The sequence below is a fragment of the Platichthys flesus genome, chromosome 4, assembly GCF_949316205.1.
Source record: "Platichthys flesus chromosome 4, fPlaFle2.1, whole genome shotgun sequence".
Taxonomy (NCBI): Eukaryota; Metazoa; Chordata; class Actinopteri; order Pleuronectiformes; family Pleuronectidae; genus Platichthys; species Platichthys flesus.
Window position 1 is genome coordinate 13,689,086 of NC_084948.1, and position 24,910 is coordinate 13,713,995.

A 24,910-nucleotide genomic window follows, 5' to 3' on the forward strand; every position below is an offset into this window, starting at 1 on the left:
TCCTCTCCAACGTTCTTGTTCTTGTCGAACGTTCCCAACAACATAATATCTGTCTCTGTCGCCAGCACTGAAGCATGAAAACATACAGGAAACAACAGGAAAGAGGCCCAGCTGTTATGTCCAAAATCTGAATCATCTGAAATGGACGTTTAGTTCTCGCACCGATCTGATCTTTCCTAATCACATGAACTCAGCCGGCATGGGGCAGAAAATAACAACAGTTCCACATTGGTCCGTATTAACGAGTTGCAATATTTATTTTCAAAAACTGAAAAAATAAAAACAAACCCACCAACAAAGTTTTAGTATATCATACAAAGACATATTCCACTGTTGCTATGTGAGTATTTGTTTTCTCTTTGACTACAGTGTGAGGCAGTTTGAAAAGGCTGGCTGACCTGGTAGGACTACAGACACAGACCCGAGAGAAGAGAGGGGACACAGACAGAGAGAGGGAGGTTAATAAAGAATATCTGGTCAAGAAAAATACAACTACACATCACTCAAGGTGCATTCATCTTCCAAGACACCATCAGAAGCGGAGGAATCCTTCTTCTGTGGTGTTATAATTTGTTTTATATTCCAGATGTATCTGATGAAATTAGCTACTGTTTAGCTTGTGTGTGGGAGAAAGGACAGAACACAGCTAAAATCATTGTTACATACAAAGACCTGGAGCTAGCAGTACTGCAAACAATACTTGAGCTTGTTTGAAACAGGTTGGGGCAGCAGATGGGAGGGGGGTCGGGGGGGGTCACATGGGAAAAATACTTCAAAATGTCTAATAATAAGAATTAGAGCCCGACCAATTTATCAGTTGATTGATAAATTGATATTGACATTTGTCTTTGCCGATATCCAAACTTAGATTTTACAGAATAAACAATGTAGAAGAGATGCGCATTTATAGATATTTTATGTAAAAAAAATAGTTTTGCATGTTTGAATGTTCACATGTTCTCTTTATTTATGGTTATTTATAATAAAGTTTTGGGTTTTACGTTTGATAAAGACATCTAAAGATTCAACTTAAAAAAAAAAATCAGTCGGGCCATGACATTTTTGGGGGGGTAATTCAACCATCTGTTTTCCAAGCTGTTTAAACCCTTTCTTCTGTGTTTTTAAGAATTATTTGCAGATACTATTTGACCAGTGTCTGTGAAATACCCAGTGTCACAACTTTTTAGAGCTACACAGCTAAAGCAGCGTTTCAGAGCTACGTATGGTAAGACACAGAGAAAGACAAAGAGTCCAAGAGAATCATTATCCAACAGAAAGATAGAAATAAGGGGTCGGGTTCAAACGGATGCCTGGTCATCTCATGGTGTTTTTACACAAAGGCATGATCAGTCTTCTCACAGTCCACTGAAAGTCAGTTCATCAGTCTCAGTAGGAAATTCAGTTAAATAAAAACCTGGTACGGCAGAAGTAAAGACTTATATTAGTTAATGTGTGGTGTTGTTGGGCACCATCATGTATTCAATTAAACTGAATCTTTATTTGAAGAGATGCCGTGAAAAGAAATCCAGAGATTATTTCCAACAGTTAAAGGCTCATAGTTTATATACACAGCTACTTGGTCTTGAGGAAGTTGAAACACTGCAGTCTGTGCACTGCATTTTTCAGGGTCCACTGTGGTGCTGCCAACGCAGGCCCTTAGTGAAGGATTTATAAAACTGCAGCCTGCCATCAGTCCTGCAGGTTTTTCGAAGAGGCAGGTCGATCTTTAACATTTCATTAATAAAGGCTTGCGCAGCAGGGTGGCCTCAAATTCATAAAAGTCTCACATTCAACTCTGATTTGAAACAGTCAAACTTTAAAAGATTTACATTTGCCCCTTCCTGCAGATTTACGAGTGGGCGGACATTCCCGTCTCCTGCAGAACCTAAAAGGATTATCATCCTCACCGGGAGCACGGCCGTCCTGCTGGCGGGGTCGTGACGTCTCAAGGAGGGGCAGATACTCGCCATCTGTCAAGAGACGACGCTGTTCCCAGTTCATTATAAGTGACTGGATCCCAGCTCCGCCTCCAGAGCCGCAGCGGCTGCTGTGACAGCGTCGTCGTGGCTCCGCTTGACTAAAAATATGCACCAAGAACAGGTCTCCAATTTATTCTGAAAACGTTGCTTTCGCTGCCAGACTGGAAGAAATAAAAACTTTATGACTAGTGTTGTTGCTTTTTTTCTATATATATATACAAAAAAAAGAGGGTTTCCTCCCACTGCTCTCCTTCACGAGAGCTCCGGAGGGGCAGTATGTGAGAATGCAAATGTCAGAGTGAGAGGCTCTTGACATTCACTGTTTCTGTCCTATAGTTAAAATAGGAGAGAATGTTCCAATGGGCCCACCCAAACAGCAGGAAGTCCTCCGGAGGGTTCACCGCGAGCCGGGTGGGAGTGTTGATGACATTTCGAACACGCCATAGATGCAAAAATGGAAAAAGGGGGGATACAAATATCTCAGGATGAAAAAGCGGTGCCATACACATAGAAGACATAGAGGCAAGGCAGATCTCCGCAACAGAATGTTTAAGTTACCTGCTGCACCCCCCCCACCCCTCTTGAGATTTCTGTGTTGTTGTGGACGCGTCTGAACAGAGCATCTCCTGCTGCATCTTTCATGTGTCAAAGGCAAACTCCGGAGAAAGTCCAGAACCAATTGTGTTGAAATTCTCTGTGGTCGTGACTAAAAACTGGGGAAAGAGGAAATGATTTGACCTCCCCATGATGCACAGCTGCTGCCTCGGACCTCTGATGATGTAGCATGAGGTAGTTTGCAGTGTGAGAAGGTCACAGGGAGAAGACTGTTACGTGTGCTACTTTTCCCTGTTCTTGTTTTAAAAGAGTTTCCGGGTAGGCGTCTGCTAAAATATGAAGAAACTAAAAAACTAAAAAAAAAATGAAGGAGGGGTGCGTTCAGGTTAACAGTCACGGTCGTCACAATGGTGAGGTGGTGAAAAGGCAGAAAGTCCATTGAACCTGCTCGCGAAGCGGTACGGACTTAACAAGGTGATAACTCACAGTGTGAGAGGAAAGAACGGGGAAGGAACGAGGGAGGAAGAGAAAAAAGGATAGCATGTGTGCCATCTATGTTACACAGAGACATGGCTCTGGGGGCTGGGGAGGGGGGGGGGGGGCGCACACAGTCACCGATCTGCCCCTTCTCTCTGCCCCAGAGCTTGTGCAGTGCATCCTGGGACGTCTTGAGTTGACGCTTGTGCTCGTGTCGCCTCTGCTGCGACTCCTTGGTAGTACAAACCGGGGGAGGGGGGGGGGGGAGGAGAAGAAATAAAAAAGAAGACAATAAATACTCGGCCGAGGCGATCAGCTCAATCACTGCTCGCCTCTGTCTTGGGGAGGGGAGGGGGGAACATGAGGCTGTGAAGTCGGGCTGCACTGTAGGCTTTTCTCCCCCCCACCCCCCAACTCCTGAAGTACATTTCTTCCCATGTCCCCCTCCTCCGCTGAGCCCTTGGTGCTGTCCTTTAATGGAAGCTTCCGGACATGGGTGGAGAAGCAGTTTTTAGTTGTTTTTAGTTTTTTACAAAGAAGCACCTTTTCATTTGGCTTAGAGAACAAACAAACAGGAACGAGAGAAGGAAACAATGGAGAACGAGAGGGAGAAGAGTGTGTATAAATAGAAAGAGGCAGACAGAGGCCGGTCTGATGGTCGAGGAAGGGGACGAGGGGGCGGGACGTGACTGGTCTCAACCTGTGCCTGTGGAGAAGATGGAAAAGACAGGTTTTAGTGTATTTTTACATTTTCTACTACAATGTTTTTTTTTCACTAAAGTGTATTTATAGCAGAGTTATCCTCACCCTCCTCCACCTCGCCCCAGCCCTCCGCTACACCGGCCAGCTCGTAATGCTTCTTCCTCAGAACACCGAGACGCTCTCGCTCCTTCTGCAGACGAGTCTCCAGCTCCAGGACCAGGACCTGAAGGAAACAGGCAGAGGACAATCACACTCTCTTCACTTCCTGTGGCCTCTAATGTCCCCCAAGGAAAACACAGCATTATAAAAACTGAGTTTTATGGTTTACATGGGAGAAAAAAAAAAATTGAATATCTTAATAAGATTGTCTGTAAGATTTTTTATAGCTGAGCACTTTTTCTTAATTAAAACATTATATAGTACATGGGGTTGTTTCCTATTATTTCCTGTATATGTGTGTGTGTGTGTGTGTGTGTGTGTGTGTGTGTGTGTGTGTGTGTGTGTGTGTGCGTGTGGATACTTAAAACCAGTTAATGGTCATTATTTAAACAGGTTTGAGTTAGAACTCCTAAAATACACCCAACAATTTTAAATATAAGTCCTTAGTGCATTTACAACAATGGAATGTGTGTATGTGTGTGTGTGTGTGTGTTTGTGTGTTTGTGTAAGTGTCCATACAAAATTCAGCTCCTCAATGGATGAAAAACAATCAACCTTTGGATTATAAAGTGGAAACTTTATTTCCTTTAAATGAGCCAAAATCACATTTTACCTTTATAATCTGTACAAATAAGATTTTCTAGCGTTATGGCCCAAAGCAGAATTAGTTCCTTTTGCTTCCTTACTTGATTTAAAACAGATTTTTTAAGAAATATATTATTTTAAGGCATAGGATGTCTCAGTGTCTCTCCTGCTGTTTACCTGTGCATCCATCTCCTGTCGTTTGATCTGTGTGAGTGTCATGCTGGAGAAATCCATCGTGTCTGGAAACACAAACCAAAGAAGAGAACTTTTATATGGAGCCAAAAACATTCCTTTAACCAGTTTTATAGGTTAAACAGAAAAATACTTTTGTTAACTTAGGAAAGAGAGACAGATTAAAAATTACAACCAGTGGAGCTCTGCATTATAATGAATTTTAGTTTAAACTATTGTCAAACATTTGAACTGTGGTTATGAGATCGATTCCCTCACCTTTTTCTTCAATCTGAGACTTCCCAGACTTGGTGGAGGCCACGACGGCTGCGGTGGCCTGTGTGACGCCGCGGGACGCGTGCTGCAGACGGTGCAGGTTGGTGCTGTCTTTGTCTGCTTTCACCTGCAGACGGGAAAACAGACAACAAGACAAGAGACATGACATCTACAGCCTGGGACTTCTGCTTTTACCTGTATTCGATCAACAATAGCTAACAATTTAAATCACTCAGTCATAGTTACTTTCATGTGTAAATCTCCAGTATGCATTCAGCCACTCACTGTATGTTTATGAACTTAAAAGGGTCTACTGTGTGTTTTCTCCACATTAAGTATCTTCTCCACTGGGAGAGGTAAAAGTACAGAAATACATTGTTCACTCACCTTGGAAGCAGCCACCAGCTGTGCAGTGCTGGCAGCTATTTCGTGTGAACACACCATCAACTCCTCGAACTTCCCTTTGCCCTGCACCACCAGATCAGCAGCGTCCCTGCAACCACGCAACACATTCCATAAGTCTGTGTCTTTAAAGTTGAGGACAAGAAAACTTAACATGATTTATAAATGATAGTTAATAAATGTTACTTTTTGTTTTAGTGTACAGTTAATGTCTTACATCCTTTAGTAAAGATTTATATTGATCGCCCCATCTTGAAATACACTTTTCCACTAACTCTTTATACATTTGATGTGAGTAAGAGATACTCAGAGGATGACTGGTACTTACACCATGACTGTGGCGCCCCATCCCACTGCTTTGGAGGCAGAGATCAGACCCTCGGTCCAGCGGGAGTTCTTGGCATAAAATTCCTTCATGGAGGCTGCCCCCTAGTGGACAAAAGAGGGAACGTTCAAACAAATGTAACATGACACACTTTTTTCATTCGTGGGTATGAATTGAACGCAGAAGTTGAATCTAATGCCTTTTTTCATTACATGTAAATTATTATAATTTGAATATGTCGAAGGTGACATTCAAATGTCATGGTTGGTCTGACTGACAGTCCAAAACCAAAAGTTTAAGAGCTCCTTAAAATAAAATCCTCTCTGCACCTTCTCACAAAATGTCCACTTCCTTAAGCTGCTATAAAACACTCTATATGTATTAATACATTTTTTAAACTTTCAATCACTGATTTTGTTTTCAATAATTAGTCATTTTCAATAAACCAGATCTTAATGAGATCCTTGCATATGTCACTGATTGGCAACAACACTGACTTTTATGCATGATGATTTTTGGTGTAGCGTCACATTTCAAAAAAACTTAAACTGCTTTAAAAACACTATAGTGATTCATATTATTTTTCACTTTCAATTACTAAGTTTTTATATGAGCATCAGTCCTGATCAGACCCCGTGATAAATACAGGATTTCAAATAAAGATCTCTTGGACCATGCAACTCTCGGTACATACAACAGACCAGAAGTCTCTACCTAGTTTGAAATGTAGTTTAGAATCCTCGTTTAAGACTAAGTTTGCAAATGTCACCTTATAATCAAATAAATCCTGCAAATGATTCAATATCTGATGGGAAAACTGTTAAAAGTCACATAAAGGAGAACTCACCCTTCCGCCCTCCACGATGTCCCTTTGCAGGTGTTTGGAAGAAAGAACGAGCTCCTTGATCGCCTGCATCAGTTCTGTGCACGAGGCCAAGATCCTGCAGGGGGCGACAGAGCAGAGCACACGAGCATTGAAACTCTTCTGTAGCTGCTGCTGCTATCTCCATTTCCTTTTGGGATCAGAACAACTTCAAATCTGTGGTGCTTTAAATATCTTGCACGCAAGGTTTGTAGCCTCTCAAAATAAAAACAGAACAAACACGTAGCTGCTTCCTTTTTTAAAAGAATGAGATCAAAACTGAAAAGGATCAGCCCCCCCCCCTGTCTCCAGACAGTCTAGATATAACAGGACCGGTGCATCACTGACCTAAATACTCAAGGTAGTGTTTGCAGCTGCAGCAGTTTAGTTTAGCTTCTTTTCATAATCTTCTCTCACAGCAGGCATTGAGAAAACAACACTTTACATTAATACCTAGATCATAAGCAGAGATGAGAAAGAGCAGTGCTGGTTAATTGGCTTAATACAACAAACACTCACAGGCCTAATGAATTATACACCAGCTTCTCCGTGTCTTTGTGGTTTGAAAATGAAAGGATGCAAAACGAATGACTAGAAATGCTCATTGGAATGAGGTTCACAAAGCGGCTCAGAGAGAAATCTAAACTCTACAGAGTGATTCATGTTGCACTGGATGGTTGAGTCCAGATTCATGTGCATTCAACAAATTACCCTGATGGTCCGGTTTGGACCAGGTTTATGTCCAATTATGTCATGAAGAGGTTCCTGGAGCTGTTAACAGCGCGTTGTGAAGAAACACATTGAGAACTTGGCAACATGTTCAATGGAGATGCTCCAGGGAAAGGTTTTCAGACATCAACTCGAAAGTGGCTCTGGGTATTTACGGGACTTTGCTTTTCACATACGAAGAACGCAGCAGGAGATTGTCTGAGTGAGACGCGTTCACAAGGACAGGAACATTCAGATGAGGAGTGGTGTTTGGGGGAGGACATGAAGAGGCTGTACATGAATTATACGATTTTGGCGGGACGACACCGGGAGAAGCTCTCAGATCTTTTTGTCTATCCGAATTGACGACTTTGTCAGTGTCTCCCACGTGCATGGCTCCTTTGTTTTTCCTTTGGTTCTCGTCTGTCGTGTGTCAGAATCGTCTTTAAGGTGCCCACTCTCTCACTGTGAAGTCCCTGTTGTCTCCTCACATGGGCTCACTCTGGCATTTTACTCGGGGGTGCTGGCTGCAAAGGTTCGGGGAAACGTCTGAAGCAACTGACTTGGAATTTAAGAAACTATCTGGACTTTCAGTGCCTGTCTGAAGACCAGATTTACTGCAGAAACGTCTTCCAGGTTTGCAGACAGACATTACGCAGACAGACATTACGTTACTGGGCACATCCGCTTCAGACTTCAGTTTGCACGGCCTGTGTGGCTGGACTGAAGCAATTCTTTGCACATCAGTGTGTGACCGGATGCAAATGCACAGGTTTGAACAGACAAGTGTGGCTCTCTAATTCACCCATTCGCCTCTACTGTGTTCATGTAGGATACGATCGAACCACTGACTTACTATTTAGTGGATGATCAGCTCTATCTCTTGATCCACATCTGTCATACTTCTGCATTTATACTGATGTTTTCACTAGGAAGAGAGTGGTCAAACCCCGCCCTGATCAGCATCTTACCTCTCGTTGACCTCCATCTTGATTCCTGTATCAACTGCTCGAGACTTGTTGAGCATTTCCTGTTGGAAAACACAGCAAAAAAACACTTGGAAGTTAAAGCGGTTTTAGAATAAAACAGGGGCCGATGTTTTCACACAGCACGCAAAGAACAACATGCTCACACAAACACACACATAGCGAGCACATTGAAATCTAAACACACACACACTTAAGCACCTCTATCCTAGCAGCAGCTGACTCCACAGCAGCAGAAGTGGAGGCCATCTCCTTCTCCACGAGATCTCCCAGCTCCCCCTGCTGCAGCTCCAAGCCCCGAGGACGCAGTTTCTGAAAAACACCAGAGAGACTTGAGTTTAATATTACAGCAGAAGAACAGGAGCTTTTTCGCTGGGATCCGGATTCTGAGGTCGTAACAGCGACATCATCATTATCATCTCAGCAGCGGTGTGACCCGTTTTGTGTCTCGGCACCGGAGCACAAACCTCTGCGGTGGCCAGGAGGGCCTCCAGAGCAGCCTTCAGTCTGCTGCCGTCGGCTGCAGCCAGGCTGTCGCGCTGCTTCATCTGTCCCAGCAGAGCCAGAGCCTCGGAGCCACACGTCTTCACGCTCTCCGACAGGGCTGACAGAGACACAGACGAGGAGGATGCATGTGTGAATTACACTCACTCTCATATGAAAGGACCATGTTGTGTCCTCTGTCAACTCCGATGTGTAGCGGTGCAACTAGTGGCTGCAGCTGTAGTGTTAATTATACGGACGTCCCCTCAGGCCAAGTGTCATCTACCAGCCGCTCTCACAGGAGTAAGAGAGGAACTAAAATGCCCGGTTCTCAGATGAACCGCATCCAGCTGATTTGCATCAAACACAAGATTTAAAATCCTCTATAGAAATGTTTTTTGCACAGTATGGACAGAAAAGGTTCATGTCTAACCCTCTCCATCGACTTCCTGAGCTACAGCTACAGAAGCAGCTTCGGTCCGACCCAGTTTCAATTCTGTGTTTGTTATTTGTTGCAGTAATAAGAGAGCGATGTTATAATTGGTCATGTTAGTCTTCCAAAGGCTGCTTACATCTCCCAAGAGATTAAATCCTGCAAACATTACTTCTGCTTGAAGTCAGCAAATAATTAAATCGTGCATGTTTTGGCTGAACTTGTGCACTAAAGACTTTTAAAAGGCTGCTTCTTAGCATGATGCAAATGCTGAAGCAGGACGTTCAGACTAACACAAGGTTTTACAGCACTTGGCAAACCAGAAGATTATTTTCGTATAAGTAAATCATTGAGGCAATAGTTTCAGCTCATAATGCCAAAGTTCACATGTTACACATGAAGATACATGGGTGACTCACAGACCTGTCAGAACATGAATGAGCGGACTGACTCACCCACAGATTAATGTCAGGAGAGACCTGGGGATTAAACTCTATTCATCTCCAGCTCTCTCTCTCTCTGACACACACACACACACACACACACACACACACACACACACACGCACGCACGCACGCACGCACGCACGCATGCACGCACTCACGCTTACCATCAGCCTGCTCCACTTGCACCATGTGGGAGGTGGCACTGCCCTGAACGATGGTGTCTCCCACCAGGTGGCCACACTGGGTCACCACTCGCAGCAACTCAGATACATCTAGATAGACATGAATACAAGTCAATAGAAATCGGTAACAATTTACTGACCAACAGACACACACTTAGTCAAGATTAACACAAACACATTTATAAAACCCTGGCCCCCTTACATCTCTGTGTACTGTATTTATATGCAGCACACATATAAATATGTGTACTGCATATGATACACATCATATGCTCTGCAGCTGATAGAAACCTTACAACAACTAGTCGAGTATAGTACCTTTTAAAATACAGCGCGACAAGTGTTATTTTCATCTTGGGAACTCCCGTCTAAATGTCGACTGTTTTTTCACTTCTCATAAACCTCGTACAGATCTCTCATGGTAGACACTATGGTGCACTCAGAGACTGTACATGAAGGTGGACGTCTCCACTTCCCCCCACAGTCTAGAAATTAATGGAGCCACGGCAGCAATGCTCAAAACCAAAGTTGATGAACACTTGAACAAACAGTGTGATAAGAAATATCTAAAATGTCAGAAACCATCAATTAGGAAATTAACTTTACTTAGTGTGTACTCTAACTTTTTTGTACGGTTCCTGTCCCATCAACGGACATGGATGAGGCAGAGTTTATGAACTTTACAGGCTTCAGTTTTGGGGAGCTGTCATCTTTATATGCAGTCCTGCATATCCTGCTCAGGACAGTTTGCATCATTATGTTTATATTAGAGTTTGGTGACATCCTATCTTCAACCAGTGAGTTTTAGTATCTGTGGTTGTGCGTCAAAATAAATGCTTAGAAGGCACAAAAAAACCAGGTAAAAAAGCGAATTATGATCTATTTTATAATGTTTAATAAAATAAAAAGTGTCCCTGAAAGAGCTAAACTCACCTGTGTCGTCTGCTGTGAAGGCCTTGCTGGCTGAATGGAGTCGATCCATGCAATCTAAAGAGGCCTGACATCTGGATGCTAGATAATCTGCACAGAGAAACACAAAGAGACACGATGCATTACAGCGGGAGCTAGTAGACAAACATGAGGGCATACACACAAACCTCTCTACACACACTGCTCATTAGTGTTCCTTCACGGAGTATGAGCTGCATTGTTCTGTGTTGCTGTAGAATAACAGCCCCTGACCTGCAGAGCTGGTGCAGCTGATGTGTGCCGGGTCCTGAATCTGAGCCAGCGAGTCCTGGATGATCTTCTCCGCCTCCTCCACAGCTCCCTGCAGGCTGGACCAGCGAGCTGCGACCAGCTGACTCTCCAGCGCCTGCTCCCGGCTCTCCTGTGGACGCAAACACACACGGACCAAGGTGAAGCTACGACATCATCATTTATTAAAAACGCTGGAGGGTCTAAGTGCTAAAGAACTATTAATTGGACACACTGGATCTGCGTGGTGCTGTCTCTTCTATCTGCTTGATTGATTGCAGCTAATTAAAAGAGTTCAAATTCTTCACCTTCTCATTGAGCTGATTCTGCAGGGCCTCCGCAGTCTTCACCCCGCTCTCCCGCTCTGTCGCCAGGGAGCTCTGGACCCGCTCTAGCTCCTCTCCCTGGGCCGCCAGCTCCACCTCCACCTTGGACAGGGACTGCACCAGCTCGGCCTTCTCGGACTGCAGGGCGGTCAGCTGCGTGCTGAGCACCTCGCTCGACTGCACAGAGGACATAAAAGATGGAGGGATAAAGAGGTGAGGAACGTGACAGAGTTTGGATGGTGTCGGGGGACGATGAACAGACAGCAGGACGTGGTTAGGATAATAAGCGGCTGTCAGGACATGTCAGGATGTGGTTTTGCTGAGAGTGCTCTGAACTCACAATAGAAAACATTTTATCTCCAGCCAGTGATTACAACAATACTGTCTCCATTTCAGTTTGTGGAGAGTCTCCAGAGACGGTTGGGATTACAATCAAAGGAAGGCGGGGGAAGCTGTGGTTGCACAACTCGGCTGTGAAGCAGCAATCGTTAGTTACGACAAACAGAGTGAGGTTGCCTCCCATTCTGTGCGCTCGAGGTTGGTGAAATGAAATATTCAGACTGTTTACGATCATCGTGTTGTAAGCAGAGTCAGGTCATGAGGTGTGTGCGTGAAGAACAGGTGAGAGACTTACAGCCTGGACGCCAGCAGGTCCCACACAGACGGGGGGGGGAGAAGCAGAGAGATAAAAGGAGAAACGAGAATTGTTAAGGATTTTTTTAAGAGACAGGAGCTGGTGAGAGCTGGACACTGGAGACAGGAGCGATAGAGCGTGGACTGGTGTGTGTAGAAAAATTAGCTATTGAGATTCAGAAAGATGGAGGAGGACAGGAAAAGTGACAGAGTTGATGAGAAGTATAAAAAATATATTTTTCATTGATGACGCAATGATGATCACCTGCAAGATTGGTTCTTATCAGACACAACTCTACCTCCAGCGATGACAGCAAATTATGTAAACACTTTGCGTCCCTGATCTTATTTTGAACTAATGTTGTTCCTTGTTTGTATTATTTTCTGCTAGTAAACCACAACTTCATACTTCTTATATACAATTTATGTTCACAATCAATCAGCGAGTGTGAGCGAGGAAAATACAGGCCTCTAAATTTCCCTTTAGTATATATATATATTTTTGTAACTTTTCATAGATGCATAGAATAAATCCTCAGCCTAAGAGAAAAAGAAAAATGGAGGGAGTGATGGGATGGATGATAGTTTGAAGACAAAAACATTTTTGCGACTGAAATTGGAAAATGTTGTTTGAGTGTGGTGGAACGTTTCAGCTTGCAGCCTGCACTCGCTGATAGACGCTTGGGTGTGGTTCACCATCTCAGTCAAGTTAAAATCGATGTTTTAAAAGTCTGATCCTGGATACAGATATTATTATGTTACTTGTGTCTAGCTTTCCTCAGTTATGGTAAATGAACTGTATTTATATTGAGCCTTTACGGTCAAATTCACCCTTTCAGACACACACAGTGCTACTATGTGCAGCACTTTTTTCTTTCATGCACCATTATCTAGTCAAGGATCCTGGTAGGCAGACTGAAGGAGTCAGGGATTGAAGCACCAACCTTCTGGTTAGTGGACGACCCACTTTACCTCTTGAACCACACTCTCATGTAAAAGAAGTTATAAAAATGATCCTGAAAACAGATCCCAGGTTCGACTGATTCATGTGGTGACTAATGCTTTAAAATGAGATCATCAAGTAACTGATGACTAGGAAACGAGTGCTATCCTGTTATTAGATTCTATTCAGACAGTAATCCATTAGGATTATACAGGTCTAAGGTACAGCATTTCATTTCAGTTTCTTTTTAGTGGGACAGAATATTGACAATTTGTTTGGTAACTTTTAAAAAGTTTCATTAGCAGACGTAGGCTTAGCTTCAGAAAATACTATAAACAGCTAGAGTTCAAAACTAAAATGGGTTCCGCAGCGTAACAACACTTTGAGGTGCTCATGGCAGAGAAGTGTGGACCCCAGGCGTAAATGTACCAACACGTTTTAAAAAGAAAACCTAGTAGAGTGGGTGTAGTCTTTCTCGAGTAAGAAATGTGAGAGGGAGTAACCTGTTGTGAAGAAACCATGGTGGTCTTCAGGGAGTCCAGCTCCGTGCGTCTGGACACCAGCTCTCTCTGGAGCTCCTGGAGCTGCTCCAGCTGGTCCCTCTCCTGAGCAAAGACACGTGGAGATGTCACTTCAGATAGATCCCATCAGCTCAGGTTGAAAACACTGATTTAAAACATGTCAGCAAGGATAATAAGAACACAGGACTTTTCAGAAGACTGCACAGGGGCCTCACAAAATTTAATCTGTACCTTCCTATTCTCCTCACCATCAGACTTCTGTATACATGCACCCTAAAATAACCAGGTTTGAGTTCTTCTCCACATCTTTGTCGGACACTCAGCAAATCATTTGGCTGCAAAAGGGGTAAATGATTTTTTATGTTTGTCAGTTTCTTCTCCTCCTCACCTGTCTTTCTGCAGACTCCTGAGCTGCTTTCACATTCTCCTGCATCTCTTTCCTCACCACCTCCACCTCATCCTGTGCCATCTGAGCCACCGTCATCTGCCGGGTCACCTCTGCGTTCTACACACAAACAAAGCCGCATACATGAAGAGAAAGAAAGTTAAATGATCATAAATCTGGTGGTCTAAGAAGAGAGCAATTAAAGGAGACATATAATGCTTTTTCACATATTCTAGTGTTTTATTTACTACTTCTGCAAAGTTTAAAAGTTCCTGTTTCTCATCAGTAGTCCGACTGATACTTCTAATGCATTGTCACATTTGCATAATGCATGCCTAGTGGCTAAATTGACACGCCCCCCCCCAAGAAATGAAGGAAAGCAGATGCAGATATTTCCAAAACGCACTGGAGGCAGTTGACCAATCACAACAGAGATGACCAGCTCGTCAATCACAGCACACTGGTCTATGTTAAAGAGACGGGAGCTAAAATCAAGTGTTTCAGACAGAGGCTGAAAAGAGGACCTGCAGCGATGTGTGAGAAAAGTGATTTCTTGCCTGAATATTACAGCATGTGAACATTTCAAGCAAGGACTTAAATTAGAAATTATGAACCTGAATAGTATGTGTCCTTTACTCTAACTTGGAAGCTCAAGGTTTTAATAATCAGGTGTGAGTCCGGTATCTTTCTCACCTTCCTCAACAGGTCTGCATGACTCTGAACCAGCTCTGTGTACTTCTCCTTCAGTTTGGTGTAGCGTTGTTCGTTGGCCTGAGCTTTTTCTGGTGAGACAGAGACAAACACGATTATCTGCTGAGGAAGCATCATCATCATCATCATCATCATCAGCATCATCATCATCATCATACAGTGAATGACTTCAGCATGTGAGGAAATGCAGATTTTTTTTTTCATGTGACAAATATTAGATCTTTAGTTACCCTCCTACCTTTCCTGGTCTTATTTTGATCAGATAGTTTCTCTATTGATTTGATATTTTAGTTGCACAGAAAGTAATTTGGATTATGTCTGTTCTTAGTGTGTTCAAGCACACGGTAAAACACATATACCTTTGCAAAGTGGGCTTTCCTCACTACAATAAGATTAGCAACCACGTTTGCCACAACTTTTTAATATCTACAGTCAACACTTTTCAGCACCTTAGCAATTCTTTGCTCCATATATCCAAGATAAACACAATAAGGGTCTAAAATATAAAACCATGCATGTTAGAATTGCTTTTTTGTTCAAAGATATTGAAATAATGTCCCTGCTCTGTATAAGGGTCTGTGGAACACGCTCCTCTGTAATATAGCACCAGTTAACAACAAGATATTTACTCTCTATCTCCGTCAGGCTTCGCTGCTCCTTCTCCGTGTCCTCTCTGACCCTCCTCAGGTCGTCCAGCTCGGCCTTTAGGAACTCGCACTCCCCCATAGCCTGCAGCCTCAGGTGGCTCTGCTCGGCTAGCTCCGCCTCCAGCTCGCTGACACGCCCCCTCAGCACCTGACACAACCGTCCGCTCTGGAGACGGAAAGGAAGAAGGGGGAGAAGTTAAGATGATTCACTTCTGCAGGGTCTGTGTGATGTTTGGCGAGTGCAACAAGGTGTAAAAAGGAACTGGAATCTTCGAATCTTCACCTCCACTCTGAAAGACTCCAGCTCGTCTTTGAGCGCCTGGATCTCCCTCGTCAACTGTTCAATCAGGCGATCTCTGATGGACACAGACAACATATCATGATTTATCCAATACATAAAGAAACAGCTGAATCGAAAAACTGTATTATCAATGGTGACAGCCATCATCGGTTTCTTTTTGGTTCATATTCTTTATTAACTTTTTATCAGGTTTTTACAGTTAATATGATCAAATAAAACATGAACAGATATCTCTGCTGTACATTCATACTTAGAGAAGATGAATGTTTTTAGATATTCCTTATAGTATATGTGTATATGTTTTGAGAGCGTGCACATGACATAATACGAACTAACTGGTCCTCAGTCTGAGTATTTTCCACAAAGACGCCTTAGATTGGTCCTTTGCCCACTTTAAAGTACACAAAGATGTAATGTTAAGATCATATATGAGGAAATGTTGGTGGCAATTTGGGTTAAAGAGGTCGAGCACAGGGAAGCTAAGGATTTCAGTGATAATAAATTCAATAGCATTTGGGGCTTTGTAACCGGGGTACTGTAGCCTGACGTTGTCAGACTCACAATTCTAGTCAGAATGTGAGTCTGAGACCGCTCCATTGGGCTGTGATTATGGGGCGTGTTTCAACTGACCAGGAAATAAAATTCCTCTTCGCTCAATTGGATAGACATACAACCAATCAGAGCAATGTAGTATGTGATGTATGCTAAGCAACGCATTGTGAGTTATTTACTAACGCCGGGTTCACACCGGACGCTGAAGCGATGCCGAAGTGACGCTTCAGCGCAGCCAAGGCTGCCTCGCGCCGTGCAGCGATCGTTTCGGCGTCGAGTCTATTTTTTGCACTTGACGCGAGTGTATCGCACCAGGAAACACACTGAAAAATGATCTCAAACTATATTGATGACATATTTTATATGATATAAATTATCAAATATGCATCCCATACTTTGAAGTCCCCTTCTGTTGTCCTGGAGTTTTAATTCGACCAATGACATTATTAAATGTCCCCCTCTGCCCATCCACTACAGCCACACAAGCAGTGATACAGATAAAAAGAGAGAGAGCCACATAGGCTTGAGTGGCGAATACGTAATTTACCCCCGACACCCAACACTTAACGGAGCAGACAGTGGAGAAGTTCTTCAACATGGATGACATTAAATTAGTAATTGAAGTGGAGAAGTACAGTGAGTTGTATGATCCTCGGAACATGTTGTATAAAGACAACACCAAGGAGGACACATGTTGGGACGCTGTTGCTTAATGTTGGAGCAACAAGTAAGTATATGCTTTTAATCTACTGGATCAACGGGTGATATTATAAGCACTGCCCGGCGGTTCAGCGTCGCTTCAGTGTCCGGTGTGAACAGCCAAGCGCCGGGGCGATAGGGATTAGCGCGGTGCTTTGGCGTTGCCTCGACGTTCTGTGTTCCTCTTTAAAAATGAATGCGCTGTCGATGTCTTCTAAAACAGACTCAATGGCAGCCTCTACACATCTCAGCTCGCCAGCGGCAGGCATGTTTGTTGAAAACGAATTCAACCCGAGGGCACTTTGATGACGTGGTTGATTACGTTACTGTTGATCATCTGTCCATCATCGTATAAAGCCCGCCCTGACAATCTGATTGGTCCGGATGATTTCGAACCGGGCATAATTTCTCCCCAACGGAGCGACTCCAGACCGAACTTCCCGACCTCAAATGTTGTGGGCGGAGCTAAGTTCGTCTGGCATCCAGGCTAGGGGTACTGAGTAACCAGAGTCTGCTTATGAACCAGGCATTTACATGTTTTGGTGGAGATGGAACATAATACTTTTATTAAGTTGTTTTGCTTCTTGCAGATTCACATATGCCCATGGCAGTTAAATAATCTTTATAAAAAAGATCAATCTTGAAATGATGTTGTGGAGAGACTTACTTGTCGTCTTTGCGCATCCCGTTCTGACTGTTGAAGTTGAACGGGTCACTGGACGCCGAGGTGCCAAACAAGTCGTCAAACTTTGTCTCCACGGCAACCTGAAGGTTTATAATAAGATTGTTAAAGGAAAACATATGAAAATCGAATTAAATATAGTCATAAAAATCACACTGGCAACATTTTTTTGGGTGGTCAATACCCGAATTATCAGACTGTCTTATAATTTGGGTATTGATTTACATACTTGGATTATGCAGTTTGTAGGAAACATAGTCATTCACTTAAATCGACCATAGTTCTATAGAGCAGGACTAGTTTGGATTTACAGCTAAAAACAACATTTAATATCCATTAGACCAAAACTGCTCCTGCTCAGTCTGTGTTCTGCAGCTGGATGGTGGATCCAACATGGATCTCATTATAACATTATTATATCCAATATCATAAGAAGACTACAGTATTTGCTGCATTTTTGTCATTCAAAATGCAGCTCTTTGGAAGTCAATATAATAAACATGATGACATGCAAGTATAAATATAAACCAGATGTTTAGAGTGGTTTTAACAGTAATCTAAGAAATAAGTGGTTTCATGTGGGAGTTTCAGTGAAGCAGGTTATTCCCTGATTTATCTCATCCTCTTTCCCTGTTTGTGTCTAAAGCTGATGTTTTTATTCAGAGAATTTCAGGAGAGAATACATTTTTGATGATCGATCACAGCAACGCACTCCGTAAGACGAGGACACTTTCAGAAGAGCTGCACAGCGTTAAAGATGGCACCATTCAGGGACACTCGTCTTGTGTAGTTACCGGCAGTGAGGGGACATCTGTGTCCACCAGGTCGTCCGTCTCCACCATGTGCTCCGACTCGGGGGATGACGACTCAGCGGGGATCACGACCACGGGGCTGATGTGCTCCGACAGGGCTGACGCGCGCAGGAAGTTGGGAGGGTTCTTCAGGATCAGAAGGCACAAGTCTGATCAGTTTTACTGTATCCATTGAAGCATTGACCACAGTGGAGCTAGAAATGTGCTTAAATTTCCCTTGTTTTTCATCAGTGTGAACAACAAAAAAGCTGTTGCCTTAAATCTTCAGATTAAGATGTAAATTATGTCAATATATGCCGCACATGTTTGACAGGGATTAACCAACAGTTTGGATTTTGGAGGGGTTGATGCTGATACTGTAATTAGAATATATTAACGATATATCGGCTGATATATACTTAAAAACAAATTTGGCAATGAATCCCAAGATGTCAGTATCTAACCCTTATAACCAATAAATGTTATAGACCTGATAATTGACAGTTTAACCATAAACTTTAGTATAAATAACTATAAATAAATATACAAATATGAGTTTTCATATCACAAACATAGACATGTATACTGATGTGTTGTTCAAATGCTCAGTGTCCATTTAACTGCTGTTCACACTATTAATCACCCTTGTTCTGATTGTAAACTTATTCTTATTATACATTTTAAACTCTGAGTTTGTTGTACTTCTTTTTCTCGTACAATGACAATAAAGGCTATAAAAAGTAGCGAGCGTGTCTGAGAGATATTCTGTGTGTGCAGTAGGATGAAATGCAAAAAATAAAGATAAAAGCATTAAAAGCTAATTTGACTGTTATTTCATTCATAAAGATGAATACAAGGCACTATAACATGTTAAAAAATGGTAATTTGAATATTAAGAGTCAGGATCATGCAGGTCAATGATTTATGATAAATGTCTTTGTCATCGCTAGATCACTTCTAGTGGGAAGTGGATATGAGTAACACCCACACATAACTGTGAGTAAGTTTAGCCCAGCGCGTGAACAGTGTGAGAAGTTTTGTTTCTCATTTACATTTTTATCATTGAAACACATTCTGTGATAGCCCATCAGTGAAACAGAGGCTGGATAAAAGAGTGTGTATGAAAAGAACAGACATAATAAGAAACTGTTGTCAAATGTGAATTAGAGTAAAGGACTCTTGAGCTCCAATGAAGAATGAAGTGTTTGTAAATGACCTGTGTTTAAAGAAAAGCTATCAGAGCATGTTGTTAAGAAATGATTACATTTTATAAAACAGAAACCTGACATAATGTTTCTGGCGGCTGTCCTCACCTCAGGCAACTGTGGGATCTGAATGAGCCTCTTGAAATACTGCAAGTTACTGGAGCGATAGAACAGACTCTTTAACCTGGAACAGAGAGAGAGAGAAGAAGAACATTGAACACTTATTAAACATGGTGCTAAGAGCTCAGACTGCTGGGTCACATTTGGTCAGAGAGCACAGTGCTGTGACTGACTATGTGTGTGTGTGTGTGTGTGTGTGTGTGTGTGTGTGTGTGTGTGTGTGTGTGTGAAAGTCTTACTTTTTAAACTGCTCCTGGAAGCGATCTCTGTGGCCCTGGAGAGTGTCTGCTGGAAGGCCTGGAGGTGAACACAAAGAAAAAACACATCAGTCCTCGGACCTGAAAACTGCTTATATATATTGTGGTATTTATACTTGAATATGTCAAAGAGAAAGCTTATTCAGATACCTAATAAGTCGTATAAGTTCATCCTTGAGTCAAACTGATGTTTTTTAACCGAATTTAAAGAAATCTCAAGGCCTTACAGATATTAGTTCACAAGAGAAACAACCAAACAAAATGTTGCTTCCGGCCACTGACTGCTTTGATGTATAGAGGTGTACAAATTGCAGAAACATGTGTCTAGACCCGACCGATGTGTGTGTGTGTGTGTGTGTGTGTGTGAGAGAGAGAGAGACTCACAAGAGTGCAGCTTAAACAGCAGCTTCACGGTGTAGTCATACAGGTGGCTGGAGTCCAGGATGACTTGGATGAGGGGAGCCAGGCGACACTGACCGGCTGCCGTCACCGACACCGACCGGGACATGTCAAGAGAGCTGAATACTGGGACAGGAGAGAGAGAGAGAGAGAGAGAGAGAGAGAGAGAGAGAGAGAGAGAGAGAGAGAGAAAGAAGGAGACACACACACACGCACACACACACACACAGGTCAGATCAATAAATGTATTCACATGATCTTTATATACACATACAGACCCGTGTGAGATGGTCAGGTGCAGTTATAAACACAGCAGGAGCTGCCATACTTCCACACATACACATATCAGGGATTATCGATGTGAACACAAAGGCCCTGTTCACACCTGGTGTTAACATCCATCCTGAGAGATCCATCATCCAATCACAAGTGGACAGTTCAAAGTTCTATCCACTCTGAGTATAGAGATGTGTCCGATGGCAGTGTGTTTGTGCTTGCGTAAAAATGCATTTGACTAATTGAGAAACTAAAGTGGGTCAGAGCACATTAGTTGAGAAGTGGTCCAATACATATGAACCAGGACGTGGCCACATGCGTCCTGAGATCAGATCACTTGGACCACGTTTGGCGGTCTGAGCGATCAGATCTCTGGATGGATTCAAAACTCATTCGGTGCCTTCAGACCTGTACTTGAACTGACCACATGTGACTGGATCACTCAGGACAGGTGTTAAGACCAGGTCCGAACGAGGTCAAAGAGAAATTCTTCCATGAGGCATCAATCAATAAGCTTGTGCTGCTGTGCTCTCTGATCACTTCTCTGCGTCGGGCCACTAGACCTGACTAATGAAGTATGTGAAAGCAACACAAAGCTCAAAAGGCAGGTTTATGTGTAGGCAGAAAAAAAAGGAGCCGCAAAGTGAAACACTAACGCGCTTGTTAGCGACTCAGCCTCCATCGTTACACCCCGCTTTCATTTCCCTGCTTTGCTGCCTCACAGCATCTCCAGAGCCAGAGACTGTGTGTGCACTGAAGAGGTGTGGTTTCCTGCACAGCTTAACAAACACAGACACACACACATGGACACACAGTCACACCTCAGGCCTGGAATCTTTACTCTCAGATGACGTGATGCTTTTAAAATACTCCAGACCGGGGGAGGAAGCTGACAGCAGCCTTGAGAAGGGTGTGATTTAACACACCCATGTGCAGTGGATTATTTGGCTATGAAATCATGAAAATCGGGCTTCATAGAAAATATTAAACTCAGGATACATGGACTAAAAGTTGCTTATTTTGTCCTGAGCACAAAAGCAGAGACACAACTTTGGTTGGTATCTCCATTTCTCTAGAAAGAGGAAAGAAGGAGGTGGAAGGAGAGATAATATCCTCATTAGGAGGCAGAACGAAGGGCATGATAAATAGAGTCCGCAATGCAATTTCCTGCCCCCTTCCTTTATTAAGGGGGGTGTGCACCATTTACAGCTTTTCTTCAGAGCTCCTGGGTCACATCCTAGCCGTCTATTTTTAGCTTCAGGCGTACTTTAAGAGACATTAACCCGCGATGACTCACCCAGACAACAACAGGGGAGAGGACAGTGTGTGACCACTCACAGGCTCGCAGCACTCAGACGAGGAGGAGCTGTGATGGCACTGATGATAACATCAGTCCACATCCGTCTGTCACAGTGTTTGTCTTTCTGCGGAGCCGCTCAGACTGTGGCTGCCGGTCTGTCAATGGTGTGAACATGTGTGTGTATGTGTGTGTGTTTGTGTGTTTGTGTGTACATCGTTACTGGTCTACCACAGAGATGACTAACTTACCACTGAGGAAGAGGTTGAGCTCACACTCCAGATAGTCAAACATCTCTACGGTCAACTGAAAGCTAGGGAGAAACAGAGAGATTACACTTTTATGATGCTATCAGTAAAACACACGTACACACGCAAACACAGTGGTGTCTCAATGAGGACATTAGTTGACCTTAATGAGGACACTCTTTGGCATAATGCATTCCTTAACCTTAACCAACAAAATTATATGCCTAACCTAAACCTAACCTGAAACCAATCTAACACCTGAGCCCAACCCTAAAATCATGTCTTCCCCCTAAAACAGCCTTTTGAAAGTGGGACAGAAAATGAGGACCAGGCAAAATGTCCTAACTTTCTGAAATGTCCTCACTCTGCAAGGTCTAGGCTGAGAATGGTCGTCACACAAATATAAATACAAATACCCAAACAAACATGTCTAGTTAATGCATTTTTTTTTTATATCTCAGATGAGTTCCCCGTTTCTTGTTGGTGAACATCAGAACAGCTCAGGCATTTTGAAGTTTTATAAAAAATCTCTAATCTAAAGTCTTTCTCTAAACATTTGCTTCACAACAATACAGTGAGAGTTCCTTCCTGTGTTCTCACTGCCTGAGTCACCTTCTCTCCCATTCTCCTTAACAATACCAGCAGCACTCACAAGTTGTTCACGTCGTTCTCTCCCGCCTCGTCAAGCTGCCTGTTGGACATCTGCAGGTTGCCGGGGAAGCGAGGGTTCTGAAAGGGAAGACCCACGAGAGGAGGCTTACACATCATTTCACACACAGCTCAGCTCTACAGCTACTTCTCTGTACAGGTAGAAGACAGTGGACTGTTTAGGGTTTTTTAAAGCCGTCAACAAACATGGTTTATGGTTTATAATTCATGCATCTCGATGACCTTGATGCAATTTGTTGTATGCGTAAATATAAATCTGTGGTTTCATAAAATGTACTGTGGGGCTTTGGTGGAGGTACGTGCTCCTTTTAGATTTCTTTGCAGGTTTAAAGATAATGTATACGACAGACGACAGAAGCCGATTGTTGATAAACTGACCTTAATGAAGTGTGTAATGTAAAAGTTTGTATTATTTCTGTCCCTGTGAGCTCAGGAGGTGTTTTCTTTGATGCACAGATACTACGGATCAAACTGGATGCTGATATTTAATATCAGCATCCAGGCAAGAAATTTGGCAAATGGTGACAACAGAGATGTGATAGATAAGTAGATCAGAGGTTTAATACTCCAAAGGTGTCTCATTTCCCTTGTGAGATTCTCCAGTTGCGCCCTACCCTCGCCCACAGGGTAAGAATTACCCTCCAGCTTTCAGCACGACTAACCACATCGTCCTGTGATCGCATCAACACTGGTCCCAGAGCCACCGTGCTCAGCTGTCTCATAAAAAGGCCATATTACAGATTCTTGAGAGGCCATTAGTGTAAAAGCCAGAATTGTCTATGACCCCCCCCCCCCCAAAAAAGAGACATGCTGGCACTAAAAGGAGCGTCTGAGACAAAGATAATGAGTGGCTTGGGAGGGAGACTGGCGCTGGGTTTTATAAGCCGGGCCGACGACTCACTTTGATGTGAAACTCCATTTTGGTGATGAGCAGTTTGAGGTAGATGCTGCAGAGCTTCCCGTAGCCTTCGCTCAGGTGACCCTGGGGGGAGGAGAGGAGAGGGGCAACAGAGAAATGTTAAGAGAAAGATGAGGAGAGACGTGATCAAAGCCAGAAAATGTAATTCCTTCTCCCTTGTACCGGAGAAAGGGATTGGCTTTATGCAGCCAAGGAACACTCTCTTGCTGCACAGGCGATAGATACAGTTTGGAAACAATCTGAGAGTGTGAACCAAGTTGAACATCCCCAAATATTCGTCCAATTGCCTCTCACTTCCTTTTTTTCTCTCTCACACAGGAAAGAGAGGCCATAGCCTCGGTCACAGGGACCCCACTTCCTGTATCCTCCTGCCTCTTGACATCAGCAAAAATTGAATCATGAAAAAAAAGGAGCATCGAGGCCTGCGACCGAGTCGCTGCCGCTAATCACACCAGTAAATATAATCCATGAGCTGAGTGATCTCTCAATTTAGAAAAAACACTTCTCTATTTCTAGAGGTGTAACAGTCAATGTACTTTAGCTCTGTGTATTAAAAAAAAATGCTCTCAGGTTCTGACTAAAAGTAACAGGTTCACTGAAAAACAAAAGGTGATTATAGCTTTGATCATCACTGAGGTAGACGATTTAAAAATATTACTCATACGGGGGCGGGGGTTGGGATGAATATCAGTGAGCAGGACAGGTAATATTAAAAACAGCCCACTTGAATAAATGTTCCACCAGCGGAGAGGCAGAAGGTCGTATTCCTCAGGCTTCACGCTGCGATGTGACTACATGAATATAAAAATCTGCGTGTTCTTACCCACATCCTGCTCATATCTGTTAAATCAGCCTTGTTCCTCATGGAGTCCTTAATCACCTGCAGGGACGTCAGCAGACACGGAGTGCAGGGGAGAAGAATTAGAAGTACAAAATAGATCCGATGAAGGATATTCGACTACATGATGATTCTGTTCTCTGGTTTTGCAGTGGTGCCACCGTTACGTACGTTTGGATGTCCGTCTCGCAGCAGCTTGTGGAAGACGTGGCAGAACTTCCAGCAGAGCACCGCGTTGCTGGAGAGAGGGAGCCGGTTGATGGCAGCCCAGAATGTGTGGGCACCTTTTTCATGATGGGTCCCCAAGATGCAGGGTGAGAGTGGCAGTCAAGGATCAAAGGGTTAACGTGCACAACATTGTTCTGTGGTGATAATCTGGATGGTGACCGATATTAAATTAAATCTATTTTTACTTTTTTACTGCCTCAAACCTTTCTGTGAAGCCAAATCATCTTGATTTCCCCCTAGCGGCTAGTTTGTCGATTCTGGGCTACTGTAAAAAAACATGGTGGCCTCCGTAAAGAGTCCCCGATCCAGAAGTAAATATAGTATTTAAATATAAA

The 24,910-nt window shown here is 43.2% G+C and overlaps 1 protein-coding gene across 2 annotated transcripts in view; it reads right to left on the minus strand.

The window, feature by feature from the left end:
• Window positions 1-232: 232 nt before the first annotated feature.
• hip1 (huntingtin interacting protein 1) overlaps window positions 233-24,910 on the minus strand; it is a 44,050-nt gene continuing 19,372 nt past the window's right edge. For both annotated transcript variants that reach the window (XM_062385225.1, XM_062385226.1), the window contains exons 3-31: window positions 24,519-24,661; window positions 24,333-24,389; window positions 23,492-23,572; window positions 22,574-22,650; window positions 21,925-21,986; window positions 20,086-20,226; window positions 19,684-19,741; window positions 19,433-19,508; window positions 18,123-18,266; window positions 17,314-17,411; window positions 15,378-15,450; window positions 15,077-15,260; window positions 14,430-14,518; window positions 13,740-13,856; window positions 13,334-13,435; window positions 11,237-11,431; window positions 10,914-11,061; window positions 10,665-10,751; window positions 9,714-9,821; window positions 8,655-8,791; window positions 8,389-8,499; window positions 8,173-8,231; window positions 6,479-6,572; window positions 5,635-5,735; window positions 5,292-5,397; window positions 4,908-5,031; window positions 4,635-4,696; window positions 3,819-3,936; window positions 233-3,717 (exon numbers count right to left, since the gene is read on the minus strand). In XM_062385225.1, the coding sequence (XP_062241209.1) occupies window positions 3,707-3,717; window positions 3,819-3,936; window positions 4,635-4,696; window positions 4,908-5,031; window positions 5,292-5,397; window positions 5,635-5,735; window positions 6,479-6,572; window positions 8,173-8,231; window positions 8,389-8,499; window positions 8,655-8,791; window positions 9,714-9,821; window positions 10,665-10,751; window positions 10,914-11,061; window positions 11,237-11,431; window positions 13,334-13,435; window positions 13,740-13,856; window positions 14,430-14,518; window positions 15,077-15,260; window positions 15,378-15,450; window positions 17,314-17,411; window positions 18,123-18,266; window positions 19,433-19,508; window positions 19,684-19,741; window positions 20,086-20,226; window positions 21,925-21,986; window positions 22,574-22,650; window positions 23,492-23,572; window positions 24,333-24,389; window positions 24,519-24,661 (2,963 nt within the window). In that variant the 3' untranslated portion in view covers window positions 233-3,706. The remainder of the gene's footprint in view (window positions 3,718-3,818; window positions 3,937-4,634; window positions 4,697-4,907; window positions 5,032-5,291; window positions 5,398-5,634; window positions 5,736-6,478; window positions 6,573-8,172; window positions 8,232-8,388; window positions 8,500-8,654; window positions 8,792-9,713; window positions 9,822-10,664; window positions 10,752-10,913; window positions 11,062-11,236; window positions 11,432-13,333; window positions 13,436-13,739; window positions 13,857-14,429; window positions 14,519-15,076; window positions 15,261-15,377; window positions 15,451-17,313; window positions 17,412-18,122; window positions 18,267-19,432; window positions 19,509-19,683; window positions 19,742-20,085; window positions 20,227-21,924; window positions 21,987-22,573; window positions 22,651-23,491; window positions 23,573-24,332; window positions 24,390-24,518; window positions 24,662-24,910) is intronic.